The following is a 23,735-nucleotide window of genomic DNA, read 5'->3' on the forward strand; positions in this document are numbered from 1 at the left end:
TTGGGCCACGGGCCGTGCTGCAGGTGGATCGTGCAAGGGTGAGGGGACAGTGGACGAAGTTGCGGGTTATAGCTAGTACTGTATATAGAGAAAGATATGAGAACTATAAAAGACAAATATGTTCATATTGAAAGAAAAAAAAAACTGGGATGTTAAAGTATATTAACTTACCATTGTTAACAAGCTGTTGATCTTTTCCTTGTATTTCTCAGCTCCTGCATCTCTAGTCAATGATTTTAGGTGCTTAATCAACTGCTGCCAGATTTTAGGAGTGTTATTTGGCATTCGAAGCTTGTTAGTTAAACTTCTAAATCTGTTGAAAGAAAAACAATATTTCAGGATTAGCTAAACCAAAGTGGCACACATTGCTTTTAAAAGTTATTTCTTTAATAAACTTAATAATTTGAAGAAGCTTATTAAAGGTCTTCAATAGAGATGAGCGAACACTAAAATGTTCGAGGTTTGAAATTCGATTCGAACAGCCGCTCACTGTTCGAGTGTTCGAATGGGTTTCGAACCCCATTATAGTCTATGGGGAACATAAACTCGTTAAGGGGGAAACCCAAATTCGTGTCTGGAGGGTCACCAAGTCCACTATGACAACCCAGGAAATGATACCAACACCCTGGAATGACACTGGGACAGCAGGGGAAGCATGTCTGGGGGCATAAAAGTCACTTTATTTCATGGAAATCCCTGTCAGTTTGCGATTTTCGCAAGCTAACTTTTCCCCATAGAAATGCATTGGCCAGTGCTGATTGGCCAGAGTAGGGAACTCGACCAATCAGCGCTGGCTCTGCTGGAGGAGGCGGAGTCTAAGATCGCTCCACACCAGTCTCCATTCAGGTCCGACCTTAGACTCCGCCTCCTCCGGCAGAGCCAGCGCTGATTGGCCGAAGGCTGGCCAATGCATTCCTATGCGAATGCAGAGACTTAGCAGTAATGAGTCAGTTTTGCTCAACTACACATCTGATGCACACTCGGCACTGCTACATCAGATGTAGCAATCTGATGTAGCAGAGCCGAGGGTGCACTAGAACCCCTGTGCAAACTCAGTTCACGCTAATAGAATGCATTGGCCAGCGCTGATTGGCCAATGCATTCTATTAGCCCGATGAAGTAGAGCTGAATGTGTGTGCTAAGCACACACATTCAGCACTGCTTCATCACGCCAATACAATGCATTAGCCAGTGCTGATTGGCCAGAGTACGGAATTCGGCCAATTAGCGCTGGCTCTGCTGGAGGAGGCGGAGTCTAAGGTCGGACCTGAATGGAGACTGGTGTGGAGCGATCTTAGACTCCGCCTCCTCCAGCAGAGCCAGTGCTGATTGGCCGAATTCCGTACTCTGGCCAATCAGCGCTGGCCAATGCATCCCTATGGGAAAAAGTTTATCTCACAAAAATCACAATTACACACCCGATAGAGCCCCAAAAAGTTATTTTTAATAACATTCCCCCCTAAATAAAGGTTATCCCTAGCTATCCCTGCCTGTACAGCTATCCCTGTCTCATAGTCACAAAGTTCACATTCTCATATGACCCGGATTTGAAATCCACTATTCGTCTAAAATGGAGGTCACCTGATTTCGGCAGCCAATGACTTTTTCCAATTTTTTTCAATGCCCCCGGTGTCGTAGTTCCTGTCCCACCTCCCCTGCGCTGTTATTGGTGCAAAAAGGGCGCCAGGGAAGGTGGGAGGGGAATCGAATTTTGGCGCACTTTACCACGCGGTGTTCGATTCGAACATGGCGAACACCCTGATATCCGATCGAACATGTGTTCGATAGAACACTGTTCGCTCATCTCTAGTCTTCAACCATCTGACATATACTGTTACAAATACTGTTATGGTACTTTACAAGGAACAATCGTTTGGGGAATACTTACTATAAAATTGATCACAATTATGCAATGTTAGGTTTTACTAGATTTATATACATGAAATCATGTAACACTGATAGGATAAAGGGCAGGCTTCATGTGCTTTATATAATCTGAATATAGTGCTGTTCATTCCAGACAAAAATCATGTTTTTTTGGCATGCTTGTTATGTACAAAAAAAGAAAAACATGACTACTCCATCAATAGCATTGCATCATGTTTGTCCGTTCACTGTTCATTTGTTCTGTTTAATGACTATTATAAACTTTTTTTTCTTGGTGCATGATATTCCTTTTATATGGCATCCTATATTATTTCTAACGTGAAAACTAATAAATAAAAGAATTGAAAAGAAAAAAAAATGAAAAGACTGTGTTGTATATGTATACCATTATGGACAGCATGTAGGCTCACTGTTGCCTTGAATCCTTGGGTTCTTGGGTTCAAATATGACCAAAAGCAACATGTGCATGGAGTTTGTATGTTCTCCATATGTTTGCATGAGTTTCTTCCTCCAGTTCTTTCATTTCCTCCCACATGCCAAAAATATACTGATAAGTAAATTGCTCCCTGTACAAAGAACTCACTCTTATAGATGTTGGGGATGAGGGCCTGTATGGCAGCCACTAACTCCACTACTCCACAGGGTTTCCTGCACTTTGGATCTCTGTGAGAAAAGCACTTCACAAATGTAAGTCATTGTCATTATATTGGAGCATTCAGTTACAATTGGATGCCATAACTTTCTGGAGACAGTCTATTAGAGGAATTAACCTTATTTTTCATACTTTAAAGGCCTTGTGACTATTTGTATACCTGCTAATTAATTTTAACTGATAAATGACAGCGGCGGTCTATACAGTGTTGGTCAAAAGTATTGGCACCCCTGCAATTCTATCAGATAATACTCATGTTCTTCCAGAAAATGAAGCACAAAGCTCTTTGGTATGAATATCTTCATTTATTTTGCTTGCAATGAAAAAAGACAAAAAAGAATGAAAAAAAGTCAGATCATTTTACACAAAACTCCAAAAATGGGCCGGACAGAAGTATTGGCCCCCTCAGCCTAATACTTGGTAGCACAACCTTTAGACAAAATAACTGCGCACAACCGCGGCGCTTCCGGTAACCAGCAATGAGTTTCTTACAAGGCTCTGCTGGAATCTTAGACCATTCTTCTTTGGCAAACTGCTCCAGGTCCCCCCTGAGATGTGAAGGGGGCCTTCTCCAAACTGCCACCAAGAGATCTCTCCTCCCCCACAGGTGTTCTATGGGATTCAGGGCTGGACTCGTTGCTGCCACTTTACAAGTCTCCAGTGTTTTCTCTCAAACCATTTTCTAGTGCTTTTTGAAGTGTGTTTTGGGTCATTGTCCTGCAGGAAGACCCCTGACCTCTGAGGGAGACCCAGCTTTCTCACACTGGGCCCTACATTATGCTGCACAATGTGTTGGTCGTCTTCAGACTTCATAATGCCATGCACACGGTCAAACAGTCCAGTGCCAGAGGCAGCAAAGCAACCCCAAACCATCAGGGAACCTCCGCCATGTTTGACTGTAGGGACCGTGTTCTTTTCTTTGAAGGCCTCTTTTTTTCCCTGTAAACTCTATGTTGATGCCTTTTCCTACTTTTGTCTCATCTGACCAGAGAACATTCTTCCAAAACGTTTTTGGCTTTCTCAGGTAAGTTTTGGCAAACTCCAGCCTGGCTTTTTTCTGTCTCTGGGTAAGAAGTGGGGTCTTCCTGGGTCTCCTACCATACAGTCCCTTTTCAATCAGACGCTGACAGATAGTACGGGGTGACACTGTTGTACCCTCGGACTGCAGGGCAGCTTGAACTTGTTTGGATGTTAGTCGAGGTTCTTTATCCACCATCCGCACAATCTTGCATTGAAATCTCTCGTCAATTTTTCTTTTCCATCCACATCTAGGGAGGTTAGCCACAGTGCCATGGGCTTTAAACTTCTTGATGACACTGCGCACGGTAGACACAGGAACATTCAGGTCTTTGGAGATGGACTTGTAGCCTTGAGATTGCTCATGCTGCCTCACAATTTTGTTTCTCAAGTCCTCAGACAGTTCTTTGGTCTTCTTTCTTTTCTCCATGCTCAATGTGGTACACACAAGGACACAGGACAGAGGTGGAGTCAACTTTAAAGGGATTCTACCACTAAAACACATTTTTTTCTAGTTAACACGTCGGAATAGCCTTTAGAAAGGCTATTCGTCTCCTACCTTTGGATGGGCTCTTCGCCGCGCCGTTCGTTCAAAATACCGGTTTGTACCGGTATGCTAATGAGTTCTCTCGCAGCGATGGGGGTGTCCCCATCGCAGGAGCAGCGATGGGGGCGTCCTCATTGCAGCTCGAAAACCGACCGCAGCGCCGCCTCTATGGTCTTCTGTATCCTCCCCTTGCCTCTTCAGCGTCCTGTTGGAGGCCTGCGCAGTACGCTCTGTTCGGTGAAGATTGCCGAATGTACTGCGCATGCGCAAAATTGCGGTCCCAGCCATAGTGCGGGCACTGCAATTTTGCGCATGAGCAGTACGTTCGGCAATCTTCGCCGAACAGAGCGTACTGCGCAGGCCTCCAACAGGATGCTGAAGAGGCAAGGGGAGGATACAGAAGACCATAGAGGCGGCGCTGCGGTCGGTTTTCGAGCTGCAATGAGGACGCCCCCATCGCTGCTCCTGCGATGGGGACACCCCCATCGCTGCGAGAGAACTCATTAGCATACCGGTACAAACCGGTATTTTGAACGAACGGCGCGGCGGAGAGCCCATCCAAAGGTAGGAGACGAATAGCCTTTCTAAAGGCTATTCCGACGTGTTAACTAGAAAAAAATGTGTTTTAGTGGTAGAATCCCTTTAATCCATTTCCACTGGCTGCAAGTGTGATTTCGTTATTGCCACCACCTGTTAGGTGCCTCAGGTAAGTAACAGGTGCTGTTAATTAAACAAATTAGAGAAGCATCACATGATTTTTCAAACAGTGCCAATACTTTTGTCCACCCCTTTTTATGTTTGGTGTGGAATTATATCCAATTTGGCTTTTTCACAATTCTTTTTGTGGTTTTCCATTGAAGACAAATTAAATGAAGATACTAATACCAAAGAATTTGTGATTGCAATCATTTTCTGGAATAAAATGAGAATTATCTGACAGAATTGTAGGGGTGCCAATACTTTTGGCCAACACTGTAGGACTACATGCAACTCAGTGCAATTATTTAAACTGTCAGTAGCTTAATAGTTAAAATCAATTAGTAACATAACAAAAAGTTAGTGTAGCCGGGACCTTAGACAAACTTGATGAAAAGTTACACCCAAGTTCAGAGTGGTGAAAATATGAAAAGTATGACCAATAACATCCTCTGAGACAAGGCAAGACTGGTTTGTGTTATAGCTCATGTGATACTTGGGGAGGGTAGAGCATTTTGATGGCAAAGGACAGGATGTATAAGAAGACCTATGGGAACTATGGAATGTATGTTTGAATGCAGTTTCCAGAAGGGCACAAAGTCTCAGATGTAAAATCCAGAACAGTGCCAGAACTAGAACACTTCAGTCATTTAAGACATTTAACATATAAGACAGTTGAAGTTATCCACCTTCCCGCAAAAAAACTAGCCTGCTAAAAGACTGGAAACTTCACCAAAGCTACCAGGAAAGAAACTATTAATATTATTATGTGCACATGTAGCCTAAGTCCGGCCCCTCCTTTTTAATGGATGTTTACAGGTTTTATGCTATCTTTTTACAAATTATTCTGTTTTTTAGTAGTGACTATTATAGTGCTCCAGACTATATTGTTTTAGTGTCTTTTTCAAAGATACAAATCATGTGACTGCTACATAATGTATGAGGTGCTATTAGCTTGTGCTGCAGTTGGCGTTATGGAGCGGTCACACTGGAAAAGCTTGGTTTCATTGTTTAATGGCAAATATGTGAAATGCGTAATAGGAGGACCGGTACATTCAACTATCTATTCCCCTTTATTTTTTCTATTGGCTGGTCATGTGCAAATAGCTAGGCAAGTTTTTGTTTTTTTTCAAAACAACTAGTGTCGAGCGAATAGTATTCGTCGAATACCTCGCCGGCATAGGAATGCATGTAATTGGCCAAACACCAAGGGGTTAAACGCATCAAATCTTTGAAGCATTTAACCCCTTGTTGTTCGGCCGATTACACGCATTCCTATGCTGGCGAGGTATTCGACGAATACTATTCACTCAACACTAAAAACAAGATAAAGGGATATACTAACTGGTACATTAAGATAAAGGGATATACTAACTAGTTGTTTTGTGCCTATATGTGGCCACTCTGTGCGGGGTGGGTATAAAATGTGAAGTGCAGCCTTCCAAGGCTATTGTTAGTATATTGTGACTAGGGATAGTGTGAAAATTATGGTTTCATGAAAATTACATTAAACGGGTATTCCCACATTGCATACTCACCAGACTTCACTACTGTAAAATCTTCTTTCTTCCTGGTTTATTGCATCATTTTGTGGGCGGGGTTTCACATGCAACCTGCTGTTTAGCTCCACCCCCAATTAGCGTGTAGCTCCGCCCACCACATAGCGTGATCCTATGGGGCGGCTGAAGGGCCTGTGATGTCATCCAAGGTCCTTAAACACTATATGCACAATATTGGACTATGAAGTACAAGCAGGAGCAACTCCATTCTGTGTTACATACAGAGACTGCCTGTCTCTGCCATAATGAACACAATTGTATTAGCTAACCTGATAACTGGGAGAACAGAAGACGAGTTCAGAAATGAAAGCAGCTCCTCTCCCCTATCTGAGTGCAGGACCTAGGTCATGTGGTGTAGACACAGGAATAGCTAGAAACACAGGCTCGCTCCCGTGCACTTAGCCCCTCCTCCCTCCCCCTGAGAGCAGGCAGATACATCACTTGACTTTTGAGTAGATAAGTCAGGGCTGTGTCAACAATGAATTGAATAAAGTAAGATAGTGGACAAACAAAGCAGTTTTGCTGAAGCAATGTATTTAGGAAAAGTCTTACATCCACATTAACAAGCAGTATAGATAGGATCCTTGTGGTGGGACAACCCCTTCAAGTACCTAAACTGTAGATTAGTTAAAGCATATCTAAACTTTTGAAGACCTTTTGATTTTCTATTAACTTTTGTGTCATTAGTAAATGTTGTAATAAATTTTATTAAACTTTGGCTTCTTTATTTTTCACCACCAAGTTTTACAATGCTTTGGATATATCTGTTTGTAGTGACCTCCTGCATACCCATAACCCAATGGAGAAGCAATGTACAGATTTTAGCTGACAATAGAGAAATAGGGGAAATAAAGAAGCACAGAATTTCACAGAAAAGAGCCAAAGGTTTGTGAGGGAATGCATGGATACACATTCTTGTCATTTGTAAACGCCCATTTTATTCTTTAACCAATTATAATACTTTTTTTTTTAAATGTAGATTGTGAGCCCCACATAGAGCTCACAATGTACATTTTTCCTATCAGTACGTCTTTTTGGAATACGGGATGGAAATCCATGCAAACACAGAGAGAACATACAAACTCTTTGCAGATGGTTTTATGCCCTTGGTGGGATTTGAGCAGCAGGACTCCAGCGCTGCAAGGCTACAGTGCTAACCACTGAGCCACCATGTGGCCCCTCTATAATATATATTTCTATGTGATGTGCTCTGTGATGCTTAAACTGGCATAAAGCCATTATTTCCCTTTATAATCCTTTGCTTGCCATGTGTCTGTGTCTCTCTGCATCTCCTGAGCGCTCGACACTTCAGCACACCTTACTTTAATTCGGCACCTCACAACATACCTGGAGACTGTGAACTATGTGTCTGTGAGACAGGGACAGATCTACAGGCAGGGTTAGCTAGGGATTACCTTTATTTAGGGGGGAATGTTACTCACCCAGCTCTTTGGGGCTCCATCTGGTCGGGAAACAGTACTGCTACACGGAGAAGCGACAGAGCTCAGCACACAGAGATGCAGCAGAGCTGAGTGTGCAGCAGGTCACGGCCCGATGTAGCAGTGCTGGCCGATGTAGCAGTCCGATGCAGCAGAGCTGAGTGTGTAGCAGGTTCAGCTGAACCTCTGATTTCCTCTGTTGACTTTCTGTCTCTATTATACCTATACGGAAAATGCTGTTATTTCCGTAGGTATAATTGACATGCTGCTGTTTGTAAAAACTTTGTGTTTTTGAAATCGCAGCATTTCGGTTGCAGATTTTTTTTATTTTTTTTTTCTGCAATGTGTGGATGGGATTATCCAGAATCCCATCCACTTTACAAGTACTGTCAAACACAGTGTTTTTGTAAGGGGGCGTTCACACTACCATCTGTGTCCGACAGGTAGTGTCCGCTCCTAGTGTCTGCTCAAAATCTGGCACGGACATTAGGAGCGGACACTAGCTGGGTCCGTGACACTTGTCATTTATTTAAATGGTGATCGGGTGCGTTCTTTTGTACTCCGTGCCTGTCCTTCACTGTCCGCATGTAAAGATGTCCGACTTTTCAAGCGGACAGAAAAACCCTACATGTCGGGTTTTTCTGTCCGCTTGAAAAGTCGGACATCTTTACATGCGGACAGTTAAGGACAGACACGGACAGTAAAAGAATGCACCCAATCGCTATTTAAATAAATGACAGGTGTTACAGACACAGCTAGTGTCCGCTCCTAATGTCCGTGCCAGATTTTGAGCGGACACTAGGAGAGGACACTACCTGTCGGACACAGACGGTAGTGTGAACGCCCCCTAACATGGGGTTTTTTGATACTGTGGAATTTATACAAACCTGCTACTGATTAACCCTTGAAGAAAACTAGCAATGGATACATCTTGCATAACTATTGTAGTTATGACTAGAGACTGAGATAAATGTAGTGTATTTTGGTGAAATGTGGTGCATCGGTGGTGCAATAGAGATCGTCTAATTTAGTCTAAAATGTTTTGACATGCTAGACATGTCAGTGAAAAAAAAAAAGGGACCACACACCAACGTGTCAAAATAACGGACATAAAATTCTGGGTCAAAGTAAGCAAAATAAAGGTGGTATCAATGTAGACGAGACAGTCTAAACATACAAAAGATTCATCATCCAGCATCAATCAATGTGATAATTCTGGCATATTTCAATTGCACTGTCTAATTATTACTTATTCTGGGCCATAGTCTTCAGTTACCTGGCATCATGAAGATTAAGGAGATAACCAATGAAGTATTCCTCCACCTTCAGTAGACAATTTCTTATGTTTTTTCTGGTCTGGATTTAGAAGATGAACAGAAAAAAAAAATACAAACATATACTGTTTATTTTTATTGATACTTTAGCAGAATGCAAATCATAACTAATCACCAAGTTATTCAGTAGATAATTGAATAGATTTTATTTTCTTTCATAATCCCTTAGAGTTTGTTTACATAGTGTATAATGGTGTTGTAGTGGGCTATTCTAATATCACAAACAACAAATCTGCATACAATTGTATTTTACTTCAGCTATGGTGAGGTTTCTTATTGTCATACCATTTTTCCGTATGTGACCACACCCTTAACCACTTCAGTACCGGGCCATTTTGTGGTCCAGGACCAGACACATTTTAGGTTTATTTTGTATGTGCAGTTTTGAGGGCTGTAACATTTTTCTCAGACGTCTCATTCAACTAATTTTTGCGTCTTTTTTCGGGGACACATAGGGCTTTATTTTTATGTTTTTATTTTCGAATGTGTTAATTTTTTTTAGATCCAGGAAAATATAAACATAATAGGAGAGAAATTGTGTCTGGTTTTCAATTTTCTTTTTTTTTTTTATTTAATAACACAAAGTGCAACTGAAAAACTTTATAAAATAGTTTTTCCTCTCCATTACGGTAACTTTTATTTTATATGGTGTCGTTGGGTGTGTGGCTATAACTTTTAATAACATCATTTTATTGGTGAATTATTTTACTTATTTTACTTTTTTTTTTTTTAATTATTTTATTTAATTTTTTTTAAACTTTTTAATTTTTTCATATTTTTTTTTTTTCAGATGGTGTCCCCATACGGTCATAAGAGACCTTTGGGGACATCTGATCTTTCTTTTTTTGTACTGGAGGCTGATTTCTCCTATAACTGGGGCTGCTACATTTAGCCCCAGTTGCAGGAGGAATACAACCTCCTGCATGCTGTATACACACCTTATAGAGCAGCTCTGGTAAGATGCTGCTCCCGGCGGATCACGTGACCGCCAAGTCAGAGGGCGGCCGCATCATGGTGGCGCACATAGGTGTATACAGCGCTCATTGAGTGCTAAATACACAGCGATCGAGAAGGCAGGGATGGGAATAAACCTTCCCTGTCTTCTCTCTGGGAGCTCCAGCTGAAATTACAGCCGGCTCCCAGTGAAAGCAGCTGCACGATCTTGTGCAGCTGCTGTGTTCTGACTGGACGTACCGGTACGTCCTGTCAGAACTAGGCAAACACTATCCACTACGCTAAGGCCTCACGTTGCACAACACAGCTAGAAAATGCTATTAAAAAAACAGCGAAAATGCATCACATTTTTTTCTGTTGCATTTTTCATTGCATGTTTAGGGTGCATGCACACTACGTAACGCCGGGCGTGTATGAGAGCCGTACACGCCGGCATTACAGCAGACTGCCGAACACTTCCCATTCACTTCAATGGGAGCGCTCGTAACAGCTGCGTTTACGAGCGCTCCCATTGAAGTGAATGGGAAGTGTCCGGCAGCCCTGCTGTAACGCCGGCGTGTACGGCTCTCATACACGCCCGGCGTTACGTAGTGTGCATGCACCCTTACTGCGATTATCTGTCGTTTTTCTTCCCTTATTAAATCTATAGGGAAAACATAAGCATTCTCACAGGTTAAGATTGACAAGCTTTGTTTTTCCAAAAACACATGCATTTCCACAGAAGACAAAGTGTTGTGTTTCTGCAACGTGGGGCCTTAGCCTTATCTATTATCTAGTTTTGTCTTTAATATTTTCTCTCACCACAGCAAAAGAATATGCCATTAGGGACTGTGCCTTTGTCATTAACAATGGGTTTTTGAATTCAATGGGTTCCTTTTTCTGTGAGCAGTTTGTTCCCGCTCATGGAAAAAAAGAAGCAAAATGCCCTTTCTTGAAGCAGATTCCGTGGCTGATTCAGCTGCGAAATCCACATCGCAAGACTCCTTCTCGACTAGGCCCACTCATTTGGGCCTAATCCGGAGCAGTATGCCGCGACTGGATGCCGGAAAACTCTGTGTGCGCTGCATCGGCATCCAATTGAGGCTAGCCGCGGGAGACTTTTTTTGGAGCAGATTTTACGTGTCACAATCCACTCAAAAAACCCCATGTGAACCTGGCTTAAGAAAGCCACACAAATGCAGTTTTTCATCAATTTCACACCATTCTGAATTTTTCTACAACTTTCAGCTAAGGCTTCATGTTGCGGAAACACAACTTTATTTGTTGAAAATTTTGTTGCTTTTTTTTTTAACCAGAGCCAAGAATGGCTACAAAAGGATATGGGAAATATGTAGGAAGTTCTTATACTTCTACCTTTTGCTCAATCCACTCCTAACTTTGGCTCAAAAAAAATGCAACAAAATCTGCAAAAAAAAAAAAAAGCTGCATTTTTGGGGCAACATGATGGCTCAGTGGTTAGCACTGCAGCCCTACAGCATTGGACTCCTGGTAGGGGCCACACGGTGGCTCAGTGGTTAGCACTGTAGCCTTGCAGCGCTGGAGTCCTGGTGTTCAAATCCCGCCAAGGACAAAAAACCATCTGCAAGGAGTTTGTATGTTCTCCCTGTGTTTGCATGGATTTCCATCCCATATTCCAAAAAAGACATACTGATAGGGAAAAATGTACATTGTGAGCTCTATGTGGGGCTCACAATCTACATTAAAAAAAATAAATAAATAAAAATAAAAAGCATTGGACTCCTGGGCTCAAATCCTGCAAGGAACAACATCTGCAAGCAGTTTGTATGTTCTCCCCGTGTTTGCATGGATTTCCTCCCATACTCTAAAGACATACTGATAGGGAAAAAAATGTACATTGTGAGCTCTATATGAGGCTCACAATCTGACAAAAAAAAAAAAGCTGCATTTTTTGCAATGTGGGACCTCAGCCTTCCAGTATATCATATGGAATATTAAATGATACCATTAAGAAGTACAATTTTTCCTATAAACATTAAATTCTCATTTGGCTTTGTGAACAGAAAAATAACAAAGTTATGGGGTTTGGTAGATTGGATGTCCAAAATTAAGATGGAAAAATGCCTGATTTTTATGAATTTGAACAATTTTTTTCAGCACTAAAATTAATTCATACTTGAAATATAGAGAAAATATAGAGGAACAGTGATTCAGACATTTTATTTATTTTTTGAATTAAATTGAATTTCCTTTGCTGGTACTGTAAAATATAGAAATTGTTCCACTGCGTTTCCATAGGAGTCAAAAATTCCCTAAAAGTGGGACAGCAAAGTCTTGTCATTTTGTCTACCAGTGACATTTGGATGCTGTCACTTGCAATACACAACAAAATATACAATTAAGGCATGTAAAGACTTCAAGAACTTTTTTGAAAAATGGGGACTTCATGGGGAGTTTCATTGAGAACTTTAGGACTTGGTAAAATAAAGAAGTGAAAATGCACATATTTGAATATTATATTTAATATTGTACACTTTAATCTGTATTTTTTTTTTTTAAACAAATTCTAAAATAAGCTTTGCTTCTAATGATTTACTTTACTAATCAAATTAAAAACAAAAATGCAAAGAAGGAGTTACAATACACTTTGCAAAATGTTGCTTATAATGTAAAGAAAATAATAATTAGAAGTAGAATTACAATGAAGACCTCACCTCTGTTTTTGCTTTTTCCACATCGCACTTTATAAAATTAGGAATCAAAATGACCTCTGACAGACTGTCCTTTTGGCTGTCATCCATACATTTTTCCAAAGATTTCTCATTGAATGGACGTTTTTTCTTACCATGGTACCTATGAAATTAAATATTTGTATCAGTTGTTTTTCTACATTTTGACAGCCCTTAACATGCTTATATATGTAGCCATGTAAGCGGTAGGACTAACGTGGCCTATGGCCTACAGAGTCGTAAAGATTTAGAAATGGGTCAGGAGTTCTTTTGGATTAGCAGAACCAGGAAGAAGGCGGCAGGCCGTGTTGTTTGATATATATAATAGACTAGAGGGAGGACCCGGCTTCGCACGGGTATATTACATTTTATGTTTGTGTACTGGCCCCATAACAATTGTCCAATTTTGCACTGATGTATTTTGTATGTGGTTTGTGTGTATGTCCATAAGCGTCATGTGATTATGTGTATCTCATTTTGGATGTCAGTGAAAAACCTGTGATCAGTTTTTATGGATACCTGGATTAAAGCTGTATCTAATCCTTCCCCGTGTAGTACTGTGTTTAGATGCAAGTATCCAATCCTTGTTGGTGTGGTACTTTGTGCAGATGCACATATCTAATCCTCCCCGTGTGGTATTGTGTGAAGCGGCGCGTATCTAATCCTCCAGTAAGTGAAACTGTGTGCAGACGCACGTATCTAATGACTCTGGCGTGTGGTACTGTGTGCAGATGCGCGTATCTAATACTCTGGCGTGTGGTACTATGTGCAGATGCGCGTATCTAATCCTCCCCCATGTGGAACTGTGTGCTGAGACGCGTATCTAATTCTCTGGCATGTGGTACTGTGTGCAGAGGGCTGTATCCAATCCTCCAAAGTGTGGTACTGTGTTCAGATGCACGTATCTAATCCTCCCCTGTGTGGTATTGTGTGAAGAGACGCGTATCTAATCCTACGGCGTGTGGAACTGTGTGTAGATGCGCGTATCTAATCCTACAGCATGTGGTACTGTATGCAGACGTGTGTATCTAATCCTATGGCGTGTACAACTTTGTGAAGATGCGTGTATTTATTCCTCTGGCGTGTGGATCTGTAAGCAGATGCATGTATCTAATCCTACAGCATGTGGTACTGTGTGCAGACCTGCTTATCTAATCCTCTGGTGTGTGGAACTGTGTGCAGATGCACGTATCAAATCCTTCAGTGTGTGGAACTGTGTGCAGAAGTGCGTATTTAATCCTCTGGTGTGTGGGACTGTGTGCAGACCCGTGTATCTAATCCTCTGGCGTGTGATACTGTGTGCTGATCTGTGTATCTAATCCTCTGATGCGTGTATCTCAGTTTGGATATCAGTGTTGTATTGTGCATGTGGAGTGACCGTGTGTATTGCAGTTGGAATATGAGTGAAAGACTTGCAGGTTTGTATTGGCTAAGGGGGGGCACTGTGTTTGGAATGCTGTATCTCAGCAACGGTACGTCCGAGCGAGTTGGAGTCTCATCTTAAACCTTCCCTGATATCTGAAGTATCTCTGTACCAAATTTGGTGAAGATTGGTCCAGTCGTTTGGTTCGCATTAGAGAACAGACAGACAGACAGACAGACAGACAAGAATTAATTTTTATAATACTAGAGGGAGGACCCGGCTTCGCACGGGTATATTACATGTTATGTTTGTGTAGTGGCCCCGTATCTAATCCTCCCCTGTGTGGTATTGTGTGAAGAGGCGCGTATCTAATCCTTCGGCGTGTGGAACTATGTGTAGACGCGTGTATCTAATCTTACTGCATGTGGTACTGTGTGCAGACGCGTGTATCTAATCCTATGGCGTGTACAACTGTGTGCAGACGCGCGTATCTAATCCTACGGCATGTGGTACTCTGTGCAGACGTGTGTATCTAATCCTATGGCATGTACAAATGTGTGCAGACGCGCGTATCTAATCCTCTGGAGTGTGGAACTGTGTGCAGATGCACGTATCAAATCCTTCAGTGTGTGGGACTGTGTGCAGACCCGTGTATCTAATCCTCTGGCGTGTGATACTGTGTGCTTATCTGTGTATCTAATCCTCTGATGCGTGTATCTCAGTTTGGATATCAGTGTTGTATTGTGCATGTGGAGTGACCGTGTGTATTGCAGTTGGAATATGAGTGAAAGACTTGCAGGTTTGTATTGGCTAAGGGGGGGCACTGTGTTTGGAATGCTGTATCTCAGCAACGGTACGTCCGAGCGAGTTGGAGTCTCATCTTAAACCTTCCTGGATATCTGAAGTATCTCTGTACCAAATTTGGTGAAGATTGGTCCAGTCGTTTGGTTCGCATTAGAGAACAGACAGACAGACAGACAGACAAGAATTAATTTTTATAATACTAGAGGGAGGACCTGGCTTCGCACGGGTATATTACATGTTATGTTTGTGTAGTGGCCCCATAAGAAATGTCCAATTTTGCACTGGTGTATTTTGTATGTGGTTTGTGTGTATGTCCATAAGCGTCATGTGATTATGTGTATCTCATTTTGGATATCAGTGAAAAACCTGTGATCAGTTGTTATGGATACCTGGAGTAAAGCTGTATCTAATCCTTCCCCGTGTAGTACTGTGTTTAGATGCAAGTATCTAATCCTTGTTGGTGTGGTACTGTGTGCAGATGTGTGTATCTAATCCTCCCTGTGTGGTATTGTGTGAAGAGGCGCGTATCTAATGACTCTGGCGTGTGTTACTGTGTGCAGATGCGCGTATCTAATCCTCCCCCATTCTTTCCTGTGTGGTACTGTGTGAAGAGGTGCGTATCTAATCCTACGGCATATGGAACTGTGTGTAGATGCGCATATCTAATCCTACAGCATGTGGTACTGTGTGCAGATGCGTGTATCTAATCCTCTATGTGTGGTACTGTGTGCTGAGACGCGTATATAATTCTCTGGCTTGTGGTACTGTGTGCAGAGGCATGTATCTAATCCTCCAAAGAGTGGTACTGTATGCAAACACATGTATCTAATCCTCCCCTGTGTGGTATTGTGTGAAGAGGCATATATCTAATCCTACGGCATGTGGTACTGTGTGCAGACGCGTGTATCTAATCCTCTGGCGTGTGGTACTGTGTGTAGATGCGCATATCTAATCCTCTGGCATGTGGTACTGTGTGCAGATGCGCGTATCTGATCCTCCCCCGTGTGGTACTGTTTGCAGACACACGTATCTAATCCTCCCCTGTGTGGTATTGTGTGAAGAGGCATGTATCTAATCCTACGGCATGTGGAACTGTGTGCAGAGGCATGTATCTAATCCTCCAAAGTGTGGTACTGTGTGCAGACACACGTATCTAATCCTCCCCTGTGTGGTATTGTGTGAAGAGGCATGTATCTAATCCTACGGCATGTGGAACTGTGTGCAGAGGCATGTATCTAATCCTCCAAAGTGTGGTACTGTGTGAAGACACACGTATCTAATCCTCCCCTGTGTGGTATTGTGTGAAGAGGCATGTATCTAATCCTACGGCATGTGGAACTGTGTGTAGATGCATGTATCTAATCCTACAGCATGTGGTACTGTGTGCAGATGTGCATATCTTATGCTCTGGTGTGTGGAACTATGTGCAGATGCGTGTATCCAATCCTTTGGCATGTGGTACTGTGTGCAGATGCATGTATCCAATCCTTTGGCATGTGGTACTGTGTGCAGACGCATGTATCCAATCCTCCGGCGTGTGGTACTTTGTGCAGACACGTGTATCTAATCCTTTGGCATGTGGAACTGTGTGCAGAAGCGCGTATTTAATCCTCTGGTTTGTGGGACTGTGTGCAGATGCGTGTATCTAATCCTTCTGGCGTGTGATACTGTGTGCTGATCTGTGTATCTAATCCTCTGATGCATGTATCTCAGTTTGGATATCAGTGTTGTATTGTGCATGTGGAGTGACCGTGTGTATTGCAGTTGGAATATGAGTGAAAGACTTGCAGGTTTGTATTGCTAAGGGGGGGGGGGGGGACTGTGTTTGGAATGCTGTATCTCAGCAACGGTACGTCTGAGTGAGTTGGAGTCTCGTCTTAAACCTTCCCGGATACCTGAAGTATGTCTGTACCAAATTTGGTGAAGATCGGTCCAGCCGTTTGGTTCGCATTAGAAGACAGACAGACAGACAGACAGACAGAAATTCATTTTTATAATATAGGGAGATAGAGAGATATAATACACATAATGTGCTAGGTTCATATATATTATGCTTGTTGTCTAAAATAGTATATAAGAGCTTAATATAAAGAGCATAATTTCCAGTGTCTGGGAAGATTTTCTATGTTGACCCTTCTATTTTTCTATGAGGGCTGATTCTAATTTTTTTCTATTATACATGAACCTGGTATATAGCACCCTTGTGCAAATGCCAACAAATACCCTTGTATGCTGAGATACTTTCCAAAATGAATCTACTGAATTCTTACATATAACAAGCCAGGAATTACAGACTTGTGATCTGGAAACGGATTCAAAGCATCTAGGATCATATGAATTTCATTGTACTACCTTTTCAGAATTTTGCAGGAACATTCCAGGGGGTCTACAATACAAATTACAACCTTCATTCTTTAATAACACCAAGGAGCATTGCCCATGTTTTAAAAACACTCCTAATAAATGTTCTATGGACATTATTATCCTGACTAGAGATGAGCGAACACCAAAATGTTCTAGGTTCGAAATCCGATTCGAACAGTCGCTTACTGTTCAACTGTTCGAACGGGTTTCGAACCCCATTAAAGTCTATGGGGAACATATACTCGTTAAGGGGGAATCCCAAATCTGTCTCAGGAGGGTCACCAAGTCCACTATGACACCCCAGGAAATGATGCCAACACCCTGGAATGACACTGGGACAGCAGGGGAAGCATATCTGGGGGCATATAAATCACTTTATTACATGGAAATCCCTGTCAGCTTGTGATTGTCGCAAGCTAACTTTTTCCCATAGGAATGCATTGGCCAGCGCTGATTGGCCGAATTCTGTACTCTGGCCAATCAGCGCTGGCTCTGCTGGAGGAGGCGGAGTCTAAGATCGCTCCACACCAGTCTCCATTCTGGTCCGACCTTAGACTCCTCCAGCAGAGCCAGCTCTGATTGGCCAAATTCTGTACTCTGGCCAATCAGCACTGGCCAATGCATTCTATTGGCGTGATGAAGCAGTGCTGAATGTGTGTGCTTAGCTCAACTATGCCGGTGGAGTAGTTGAGCTAAGCACATACATTCAGCTCTGCTTCATCACGCTAATAGAATGCATTGGCCAGGGGCGGTGGAGTAGTTGAGCTAAGCACACACATTCAACTCTGCTTCAATCAGCGCTGGCCAATGCATTCTATTAGTGTGATGAAGCAGAGTGTGCACAAGGGTTCAAGCGCACCCTCGGCTCTGATGTAGCAGAGCCGAGGGTGCACAAGGGTTCAAGCGCACCCTCGGCTCTGATGTAGCAGAGCCGAGAGTGCACAAGGGTTCAAGCGCACCCTTGGCTCTGATGTAGCAGAGCCGAGGGTGCACTTGAACCCTTGTGCACCCTCGGCTCTGCTACATCAGAGCCGAGGGTGCACTTGAACCCTTGTGCACACTCGGCTCTGCTTCATCACGCTAATAGAATGCGTTGGCCAGCGGTGATTGGCCAGAGTATGGAATTCGGCCAATCAGCACTGGCTCTGCTGGAGGAGCCGGAGTGTAAGGTCGGACCAGAATGGAGACTGGTGTGGAGCGATCTTAGACTTCGCCTCCTCCAGCAGAGCCAGCGCTGATTGGCCGAATTCTGTACTCTGTGTCCAATCACCACTGGCCAATGCATTCCTATGGGAAAAAGTTTATCTCACAAAAAACACAATTACACACCCGATAGAGCCCCAAAAAGTTATTTTTAATAACATTCCCCCTAAATAAAGGTTATCCCTAGCTATCCCTGCGCTGTCATTGGTGCAAAAAAAGCGCCAGGGAAGGTGGGAGGGGAATCGAATTTCTTTTAGAGTTTTCCACGTGGTGTTCGATTCTAATCGAACAGAGCGAACAGCGTATTGTCCGATCGAACATGTTCGCTCATCTCTACTTAACACACCATATATTTCCTGGTCACACAGCTACAAATGAACCTTATTAGATGCTTACCTAGCCATACATATGGAGTCTCCACGTTCCCAATGCTCTAAAGTTTTATATTGAAATATACTATAACACACTTTTCTTTGAAACACACTGGATTTTGCACTGTACGTACGGTTTGTGTGGTTTATATTTTATAAAGCGAGTTAAACAAAAGCCACAGTACCTTATTTTAAGACTTAGCACTAATACCTACCAATTCAGTGTATCATCCAACTGATCTCCAATAGCCTTTTCAACAACCTCTGAGGTAATGGAAGCAGGTCTGTCCAGATTACGTAAGATGGTGTTAAGTTCCTTAGCATACTGCTGTATTGCCTTTTTCTGTAAAACACCACATTCATTAAAAATATCAGGATGACGTGAATTGTTCACCGTAAAAAGATTTTGTCAGTATACTATATGTGTATACTGTACGTATGTGTATACTGTACTGTTCATTATTATTTATTCAGTAATAAACATGTATACAAATAATACAGGAGGTCATCTATGTCCTTGTTTATTCTGTGCAGTTTATCTTAGTGCAGTTTCATAAGTGTATTATCTGAAGTATACTAGAATATAACCAGAGAGAATTGACTCATCAAAACCACCGTCCCTGTCCTCATTTTTGGTGATGTTTGCTTTAAAACCTAACACACATGTATTCCTTTAATGGATTCTTTCCACAATAGTTCGATTTTTCGCTTGTGCTGTAGACAACTCATTGGATCACATGCACTATAGACTTTCCTAAATCTGCTGTCACTTTGTAGCTCACATTCAGCCACTTTTTTATTCCTCTGTTATGCAATATTGTGGTCTGGGAAAACATGAAGGTCAATTTTAGACCTTCATCAGACTCTCAGTACCTCAGATGGCCCAGAATCAATAAATGGGAGAAAAAAAATGGAAAAACCATGTTGTAGTGTGCTACCTATAACACATTTTTTTCCAATTTTCTTTGCTGCAACCACTGCTACTGCCAGAGGACGTATTTCTAGAGATGAGCGAACAGTAAAATATTCGAGATTCGATATTCGTTTTGAATAGCCCCTCAATATTCGACTATTCGAAGGAATATCAAACCCCATTATAGTCTATGGGGAAAAATGCTTTGTTTTAGGGGAAGTCACACTTTGACTCAAGAGAGTCACCAAGTCCACTATGACACCCCAGGAAATGATGACAACACCTCTGCAATGCAACTGGGACAGCAGGGGAAGCATGTCTGGGGGCATCTAACATGCCCAAGTACCTGTATTACACCACTATCTCGTCGGGATCCCTGTCAGCTTGCGATATGCAGGAGCTGACTTTTTCCATAGGAATGCATTGACCAGCGTTGATTGGCCGAATGCCATACATAGTACAGCATTCGGCCAATCAACGCTGGTTCTGCTGGAGGCTCGTCTGTGAGAAGGCGGAGTCTAAGATCGGTCCACAGCAGTCTCCATTGTGGTCCGATCTCAGATGTAGCAGTATTGACACAGCTCTGCTCCATCTGAGATGCAGCAGAGCTGACTGTGTGCTGAACCCTGTTGCATCTCAGATGTAGCATTTCTGACTTTGCGCTGAACCCTGCTCCATCTCAGATGCAGCAGTTCTGACTGTGCGCTGAACCCTGCTCCATCTGAGATGCAGCAGAGCTGACTGTGTGCTGAACCCTGCTGCATGTCAGATGTAGCAGAGCTGACTTGTGTGCTGAACTCTGCTACACCAGAGATGTAGCAGATCTGAGTGTGCGCTGAGCTTTGCTACACCAGAGATGTAGCAGAGCTGACTGTGTGCTGAACTCTGCTACACCAGAGATGTAGCAGAGCTGAGTGTGCGCTGAGCTCTGCTACACTAGAGATGTAACAGAGCTGGCCGTGCGCTGAGCTCTGCTACACTAGAGATGTAACAGAGCTGGCCGTGCACTGAGCTCTGCTACACCAGAGACGCACACACTCAGCTCTGCCACACCTCTGGTATAGCAGAGCTCAGCGCACACTCAGCTCTGCTACATCTCTGGTATAGCAGAGCTCAGCGCATGGCCAGCTCTGCTACATCTCATGTGTAGCAGAGCTGTGCGCTCAATACTGCTACATCTGAGATCAGACCACAATGGAGACTGCTGTGGACCGATCTTAGACTTCACTTCCTCCGGCAGAACCAGCGTTGATTGGCCGAATGCTGTACTCTGTAGCATTCGGCTAATCGACACTGGTCAATGCATTCCTATGGGAAAAAGTCAGCTCCCGCATATCGCAAGCTGACAGGGATCCCAACCAGATAGAGCCCCAAAGAGGTAATCCCTAGCTGACCCTGCCTGTACATATATCCCTGTCTCAAAGTCACATAGTTCACAGTCTCATATGACCCGAATCTGAAATCGACCATTCGTATAAATTGGAGGTCACCTGATTTAGCCAGCCAATTACTTTTTCCAATTTTTTTTTCACTGCCTCCGTTGTCGTAGTTCCCGTCCCACCTCCCCTGCACAGTTACTGGTGCAAAAAAACATATACCTCGAAGTCTGGTCTGGGCTTAACAAGAACTGTCCCTGTGGTCTTCCATTTCCTTACTATGTTCCTCACAGTGGAAACTGACAGGTTAAATCTCTGAGACAACGTTTTGTATCCTTCCCCTGAACAACTATGTTGAACAATCTTTGTTTTCAGATCATTTGAGAGCCGGCTGTCCATGTTCGGCGACCATCAAACTTAACTGAACTTGAATTGTTTTGTAGAAAGAAATGGTCCAAAATACCTTCATCCAGGATCCAGGAACTGATTAAAAGCTACAGGAAGCGACTAGAGGCTGTTATCTTTGCAAAAGGAGGATGTACTAAATATTAATGTCACTTTTCTGTTGAGGTGCCCATATTTTTGCACCGGTCAAATTTTGGTTTAATGCATATTGCACATTTTCTGTTAGTACAATAAACCTCATTTCAATCCTGAAATATTACTGTGTCCATCACTTATTAGATATATCAAACTGAAATGGCTGCTGCAAACACCAAAATATTTAGAACTAAAAATGATTAAGATTAATAGGGATGCCCAAACTTTTTCATAGGACTGTATATATATATATATATATATATATATATATATATATATATATATATATATATATACACTCTGTATATATGGTTTCACTATAACATTTGGTATATCCATAGCAACCCAACCAGTTGAACTAAACCCTACTTTAATTTAATTTTGGTGAATGCTGTAAAATAAATAAATACATTTATAAATAAATAAATAAATTTTTGGTCAAAAATGGAATAAAAAAGTTGTATGTACCCAGATAGAGAAACTTTGTTCTCTATCATTCCTATGTTTTCTTCTGTTGTATTAAACTTCAGAAGACCTTTTTTAGATTGTGAGCCCTTTTGGGACAGTGTTTACAATATCTGTAAAGTGCTAAGGAATATGATGGTATTCTATAAGTAAGCAAATGTAAAAAAAAATTGCTACAAGACCCCAGAGTTGCTAAATCATTTTGGACTCTCAAACAACAATAACTGCTGAAGATGTGAATGGCACATAGGCATTCTGTCACAAATTGTAGGCTCAGTCCTCTAATTAAACCCTTCTTGGGAAGAGTTGAATCTTTTCTACATAGAGTTTGCTTACCCACACTAAAATAACCATATAAATAACAGACCAAACGCGCTGCATCCCTTAATCAGTAACTATTAGAGATAAGCGAACACTAAATGACACTGGGACAGCAGGGGAAGCATGCCTGGGGGCATCTAACACACCAAAGACCCTCTATTACCCCAACATCACAGCCTAACTACACACTTTCCACATTCAAAAAAACCTCTATCAAAGTGGGAAAATACCTGGAAACCTTCTTTACTCCCCAAATGGATGGACACAAACCCCAATTTAAGCTCAACAAACATTAACAACCACCCCTTTAAACCACGTTCCCCATGACAACCACAGATGGAATAGGCAATGGGAAATCCTTTAGTCCTCACCCTTAACTGTCATTTTGAGTGTGTGTGTGTGTGTGATGTGGTAAGACCTTCCAAAATTCACTTTTATGGCCCTTAACGTGAGCCCTTCCAAACAAAGTTACAGGACCTTAAGCTGAGCTACCAGCAGAGATTGAGGCCCTTGGCATGAGTAGAGCCTTGCACCAGCAGTGTTTTTGGCCCTTGGAGTGAGTAGAGCAGGGGTAGGGAACGTACGGCTCTCCAGCTGTTGCAAAACTACAACTCCCAGCATGCATACTGCATGCTCTGCTGTTCTTGGAACTCCTATTGAAGTGAAAGGACCATGATGGGAGTTGTAGTTTCACAGCAGCTGGAGAGCCGAAGGTTCCCTATCCCTGGAGTAGAGCCTTCAAAATACAGTGCTTTTGGCCCTTGGAGTGAATAGAGCCTTGCACCAGCAGTGTTTTTGTCCCTTGGAGTGACCAGCAAAGTGTTAGCCCCTTTAAAACTCTTTGCCCCTAAAACAGTGGTTCCAGAACCATCACTCTCTGTTTTGGATTGATGCAGTGGATTGGACTGAGGACCAGACATTGACCTAGATTTTGACTGTCCAATTGATAACATTTTGGCATCAAGTCCTGGGGGTAACTTTTATTTAGAGGACCGCAAAGGGGGAGAATTGGCTGAAACCTCTACTAGCGGTAATAGTCCTCTAATATGGGACTCTACATTACCTCTACTGGGTTCTGATCAGGTGTTAATTGTCCAAACAACATGCTCCAGTACTTTACATGTAGATCAGAAACCACTTTCCCTTCCGACACAAGATTTAACCAAGCTTCATCATCATCATCCTGCTGAGATGGAGACACTAAAGGAAACCTTGCCTTCAAAGGCATGTCCTGGATCTGCGA

General features: G+C 42.5%; 1 protein-coding gene across 1 annotated transcript in view; it reads right to left on the reverse strand.

Moving 5' to 3' along the window:
* The window catches only part of LOC142183515 (uncharacterized), a 166,177-nt gene that overhangs the window by 4,612 nt on the left and 137,830 nt on the right, over nt 1-23,735 (reverse strand). The window contains exons 20-23 of the mRNA XM_075258664.1: nt 19,093-19,220; nt 12,758-12,896; nt 9,074-9,153; nt 172-313 (exon numbers count right to left, since the gene is read on the reverse strand). Coding sequence (XP_075114765.1) covers nt 172-313; nt 9,074-9,153; nt 12,758-12,896; nt 19,093-19,220 — 489 coding nt within the window. The remainder of the gene's footprint in view (nt 1-171; nt 314-9,073; nt 9,154-12,757; nt 12,897-19,092; nt 19,221-23,735) is intronic.

The sequence above is a fragment of the Leptodactylus fuscus genome, chromosome 1 (assembly GCF_031893055.1).
Source record: "Leptodactylus fuscus isolate aLepFus1 chromosome 1, aLepFus1.hap2, whole genome shotgun sequence".
Taxonomy (NCBI): Eukaryota; Metazoa; Chordata; class Amphibia; order Anura; family Leptodactylidae; genus Leptodactylus; species Leptodactylus fuscus.